At 39.4% G+C, this 6,275-nt stretch overlaps 1 protein-coding gene across 1 annotated transcript in view; it reads left to right on the top strand.

Annotated features, from left to right (window-relative positions):
* The window catches only part of LOC132112320 (cytoplasmic dynein 1 heavy chain 1-like), a 42,852-nt gene extending 41,706 nt beyond the window's left edge, over window positions 1-1,146 (top strand). Inside the window, exon 78 of the mRNA XM_059519760.1 lies at window positions 817-1,146. Within this exon, the coding sequence (XP_059375743.1) occupies window positions 817-945 (129 nt within the window). The 3' untranslated portion in view covers window positions 946-1,146. The remainder of the gene's footprint in view (window positions 1-816) is intronic.
* Window positions 1,147-6,275: the final 5,129 nt, after the last annotated feature.

Genomic DNA, 6,275 nt, shown 5'->3' with positions numbered 1-6,275 from the left:
ACTTCATCTGAACAACTTTAAAGATGATTTTCTCAATATTTAGATTTTTTTGCTCCCTCAGATTCCAGATTTTCAAATAGTTGTATCTCAGACAAATATTGTCCTCCGAACAAACCACACATCACTGGAGAGATCATTTATTCAGCTTCAGATGATGTAGACATCGAGGTTTCAAAGAATTGACCTTTATGACTGGTTTTGTGCTCCAGGGCCACATCAAAAAATTTGTTTTAATTAATTTACTCCAAAAACAATATAATACATGAAATACATTTTAAGAAAAAAAAAACTATTACAAAACAGCTTTAAAATGATCCCTTTATACAGCTTTTCTAGAAACTATTTCATAGTTTATTAGCCCTAAATCTGATCAAGTATTGTCCTCTACAAGTGAGAAGATTCATATTTGAAAATTGATGAGTTAACGGTAAACTGATTAATTTAATTAAAATACATTCTAGAATGTGCGGGAGTTGTAGGAAAAGGAGTTGCTCAAACTACATTACAATATGAAAGATAAATTGAAGTATAATAAAACACAAGCAGACGCTCTGCAGTAACGGTTTAACTTCTCATGTTATCAACGAGTCTCATCAATAAAAACTCTAAAAAAGAATATAGTAGTTTGTTCGTGAGGCAGCTCGATAGTCATTTTTGATAAATCATTAGGGTGACATTTTCTTCACTAAAAATAACACTTGATTTTTTTGTTTATATATTTACAAATAATTAGTTTAAATGAACCCTAGCAGACGCAGTTAGAGCATGGTGTGCATGTTTAATCAGTGATTCTGTGTTCTCTGTTCTCGTCTGCAGGTCACGCTTCCCGTGTATCTCAACTTCACTCGCTCTGACCTCATCTTCACCGTCGACCTCGACATCGCCACCAAAGAAGACCCGCATCATTTCTACGAGCGCGGCGTGGCCATCCTCTGCACCGAGTAGATTACTGTAGTGAACCATAGCTGTGTGTTTAACTGGGAAGGGTTCGGAGGTCAGACGCATGTTGGAAGTGGATTGTGTTGGGGTTTCTGGGACAGATGTTTCAGCAGAACTGAAGAGGATTGTGTGGTTTAGATGGAAAAATGGAAGTTGATTCAAGTTTTGCATGATTGGTGGTTTCCAATAAAGTACATTTAGATGAAATGTTACTCAAGTGTATTTCATGTGTGTTTAATTCATCTGAGGCTGTAATAACGTTAAATGTAGACCACACCAGTCATAAGGGTGAGTATTGAAACAAACTGACACTGAACTTTCATTAGATCATGAAGCTGAAGAAACTAGCATTCAGATGAAAAACAATGGTCCACACACATTAACATTATGAAGAAGGCTTCTCTGGATGCCAATAATAAATCTCCACTGCACTCATATTTATAAGAAACTCAGTGAAACTGGCCTGTTTTCTCCAGACATTCGCTTGCTCACTGTGCAAAGACAAACTCACTGTGAACAGCCTGAGGTTAGGTTTATTAGTCTTAATTTACAGTATTTCACAATTACTAAAACATTAAACCCCATTCTCTGAACCCAATGCTCAGTGGCCTAAACCCATTTGTCAAATCAGTCATTTTGTAGGCAAAACCTTAAACAAGTTCGGGTAGTTAAGACACTGCAAATCTCATCCACTCTTTTTGCAAAACTAAACCCATTCTTACTCACTAAAACACATTTTGCACTGTGTTGCAAAATGGTAAAAACATGTGGCAAGAGTTAAACACAACTACAACACAGCTGTCATCGTTTACACACAACTCAAAATTGTTCACACTTGTTTCTAATGACGTGATCAAATCAGTTCTAGAATATGAGCCCGTACAGGTGACCCAGGTACAGTGAGTGAGAGGAAGAGCTTGTGTAAGAGGTGGACGAGGAGGAAGAGTACAAGGACAACGAAGAGCAAGACCAAGAATAGTAATTTCAGATCTAATTCGGGCAACTGTGATAGACCATGTTCTTGTTCATGGAATGACAATTAGGGAAGCAGGACAAAGAGTACAGTCGTGGCCAAAAGTTTTGAGAATTACATAAATATTGGTAAAATTTGGAAAAGTTGCTGCTTAAGTTTTTATAATAGCAATTTGCATATACTCCAGAATGTTATGAAGAGTGATCAGATGAATTGCATAGTCCTTCTTTGCCATGAAAATTAACTTAATCCCAAAAAACCCTTTCCACTGCATTTCATTGCTGTCATTAAAGGACCTGCTGAGATCATTTCAGTAATCGTCTTGTTAACTCAGGTGAGAATGTTGACGAGCACAAGGCTGGAGATCATTATGTCAGGCTGATTGGGTTAGAATGGCAGACTTGACATGTTAAAAGGAGGGTGATGCTTGAAATCATTGTTCTTCCATTGTTAACCATGGTGACCTGCAAAGAAACGCGTGCAGCCATCATTGCGTTGCATAAAAATGGCTTCACAGGCAAGGATATTGTGCTACTAAGATTGCACCTAAATCAACAATTTATAGCATCATCAAGAACTTCAAGGAAAGAGGTTCAATTCTTGTAAAGAAGGCTTCAGGGCGTCCAAGAAAGTCCAGCAAGTGCCAGGATGGTCTCCTAAAGAGGATTGAGCTGCGGGATCGGAGTGCCACCAGTGCAGAGCTTGCTCAGGAATGGCAGCAGGTGTGAGCGCATCTGCACCCACAGTGAGGCCAAGACTTCTGGAAGATGGCCTGGTGTCAAGAAGGGCAGCAAAGAAGCCACTTCTCTCCAAAAAAACATCAGGGACAGATTAATCTTCTGCAGAAAGTATAGTGAATGGACTGCTGAGGACTGGGGCAAAGTCATATTCTCCGATGAAGCCCCCTTCCGATTGTTTGGGGCATCTGGAAAAATATGGAAGGCATTTTCTGCCAAATTTAAATAAATAAATGAAATGATTAAAATTAAAACCAGATTAACTATTTCATTACAGATAACTGTACGCAAAATATGTGACAAAATTGAGAATGAAATTAAATGATTTCATTTTCACGGTGACATACCTGTCCAATTGAAAAATAAAATGCAATTGCTGATTTCACATTTCATTTTCAATAGAGTCTCGAGGCAAGACTGCCAATATATTAAAATGAAAAGCAAACGTGAAAAAGAAACTACACATACAGTTTTTACAAAGCTCTTTATTAACGCTCACGCAATAATAGTGACACAATTCAAATTTAAATGTAAATTTTACTTATTTTAATTCCTCTTTTATTTCACTGTTTTCATTTTCGTTTTCATTTTCAAAGACAACCTGCATACAAATTATATGTTAATGAGTGGGTGTGGCTTATTCAAGTAACGGCGCTAGAGACAATCGTCGAAGTCTCGTGTGCATGAGTTGAATGGTGGTTGAAACAATGTGTGAAACGACATTAAAATGTGAATATATTGTAATCGAGACATGGCGAATCTGTTAGTGAGCTTTTGCGGGAAGCTGCTGCAGCATTAGAACGTGGAAGAAACAACCAGCCTGACCAGCATGCGTCAAACCCTCGACCCACTGCAGTTCCTCGGCCTGAGCCTCCACGAGACTCCCCGGAAAATCTGCTGTCTGCTGAGTTTGTGACGGCTGCAAAATGTCCAAGTGTATCCAAGATTAGGGCTGCTCCGATCACGATCGGCCGATCGTTAATGCGCATCTCGTCAGTAAAGCCGGTTCTCTAATCAGCGGTTAATTCCATCAGGTGCGTGATTTCACATAGAGCAGCTGTTACTACACAGAGCCGTTGTTAACTGAGAAGATGCGCCAATAAACGCTGAAAATGAACGTGGATTTGCGCATCTTCTCAGTTAACAATGGCTCTGTGTAGTAACAGCTGCTCTATGTGAAATCACGCACCTGATGAAATTAACCGCTGATTAGAGAACCGGCTTTACTGACGAGATGCGCATTAACGATCGGCCGATCGTGATCGGAGCACCCCTATCCAAGATAGATTCAACTCGTAGCAAAATGAAGTCATTATCATCCGAAATGTTTGCTAGCTGGTTTAATTCTGCTGCTATACTGGCCATAACCGCCATTATAGCTCCTCCACGTAACAACGTAATTGAGCCACACCCACTCATTAACATATAATTTGCATGCAGGTTGTCTTTGAAAATGAAAACGAAAATGAAAACAGTGAAATAAAAGAGGAATTAAAATGACAAGTAAAATTTACATTTAAATTTGAATTGTGTCACTATTATTGCGTGAGCGTTAATAAAGAGCTTTGTAAAAACTGTATGTGTAGTTTCTTTTTCACGTTTGGCTTTTCATTTTAATATTGGCAGTCTTGCCTCGAGACTATTGAAAATGAAATGTGAAATCACCAATTGCATTTTATTTTTCAATTTGACAGGTATGTCACCGTGAAAATGAAATCATTTAATTTCATTCTCAATTTTGTCACATATTTTGCGTACAGTTTTCTGTAATGAAATCGTTAATCTGGTTTTAATTTTAATTTTAATCATTTCATTTATTTATTTAAATTTGGCAGAAAATGCCTTCCATAGAAAAAGGCTTGTCCGGAGAAGAAAAGGTGAGCGCTAGCATCAGTCCTGTGTCATGCCAACAGTAAAGCATCCTGACACCATTCATGTGTGGGGTTGCTTCTCATCCAAGGGAGTGGGCTCACTCACAATTCTGCCCAAAAACACAGCCATGAATAAAGAATGGTACCAAAACACCCTCCAACAGCAACTTCTTCCAACAATCCAACAACAGTTTGGTGAAGAACAATGCATTTTCCAGCACGATGGAGCACCGTGCCATAAGGCAAAAGTGATAACTAAGTGGCTCGGGGACCAGAATGTTGAAATTTTGGGTCCATGGCCTGGAAACTCCCCAGATCTTAATCCCATTGAGAACTTGTGGTCAGTCCTCAAGAGGCGGGTGGACAAACAAAAACCCACTAATTCTGACAAACTCCAAGAAGTGATTATGAAAGAATGGGTTGCTATCAGTCAGGATTTGGCCCAGAAGTTGATTGAGAGCATGCCCAGTCGAATTGCAGAGGTCCTGAAAAAGAAGGGCCAACACTGCAAATACTGACTCTTTGCATAAATGTCATGTAATTGTCGATAAAAGCCTTTGAAACGTATGAAGTGCTTGATATTTCAGTACATCACAGAAACAACTGAAACAAAGATCTAAAAGCAGTTTAGCAGCAAACTAATTTTGAAAAATAATATTTATGTAATTCTCAAAACTTTTGGCCACGACTGTACAACCCAATTTGTCCAGATTCTCTGTGGCCATTATAATCAGGACAATAGGAGAAGAGAACAGGTAAATGTATTGTTGTTCTAATTTGACATTTGATATAGTACATCAGTTTGTCATTAGAAAGGGGAGTGGGGAAAAAAGGGAAAAAAAGATTTACAATACATTTTATATATGAATGTGAAGTCCATTACTATTGTTTCTGTATGTATACATTTGTAAGAGCATTTTCCCTTTTGTAGAATTGCAAGACAACCAACTGAGGGTGGAAGGACTGCTTCGTTCTCCCAACAGCAAGAGGCTCTCGTTGTTCATATGGTCCGTCAAAACAATGTCATCCGACTGCGTGAAATACAGCAAATACTTGTAGAAGACAGTGTAAGCTTTGAAGCTATCAACAGTGTCAGGCTTTCTACCATTTCCCGTGTCCTCCATCACAACAGGGTAAGCATGAAGCAAGTGTACAGAGTTCCCTTTGAGCACAATTCAGAAAGGGTCAAAGATCTACGATATCAGTATGTGCAAGTAACTGTACACTTTCAGCACTGATGCTTACAGGACAAGTTTGTAGCCTACAGTTATTATCCTATAGTGTTACTGTAACTGCACTACATTGTAGTGTATGTAAATCAGGAGTGCATATACATATACATACACTTTTGCAGAAGTACGTCTTTCTGGAACACTTACAAACCTAGGAGAGGCCAGCGTGCCATTGTGGAAGTCCCTGGCCAGCGTGGTGGCACTGTCACCCTATGTGCAGCCATAAGCAGGGGGGGGGTTCTCCACCGTCATGCCACCCTGGGGCCATATAACACTGACCATCTTACATTTCTGGGTGGTCTTCGGAATGTTTTGTTTGAACGTGAGCAGCAGGATCATCAGCAGGCAGTGCATCCTGTCTATGTTGTGGTTTGGGACAATGTCCGCTTTCACCGTGGTGTCCAAACATGTGAGTGGTTCAACATCAACCAGCGATTCGTGAATATTTGCCTTCCACCATACAGCCCTTTCCTCAGCCCAATAGAAGAGTCTTTCTCTGTGTGGCAATGGAAGGTCTATGACC

The sequence above is a fragment of the Carassius carassius genome, chromosome 32, assembly GCF_963082965.1.
Source record: "Carassius carassius chromosome 32, fCarCar2.1, whole genome shotgun sequence".
NCBI lineage: Eukaryota > Metazoa > Chordata > Actinopteri > Cypriniformes > Cyprinidae > Carassius > Carassius carassius.
The sequence above is the reverse complement of the archived record's forward strand: the minus strand, read 5'-3'. Positions and strand labels throughout refer to the sequence as shown.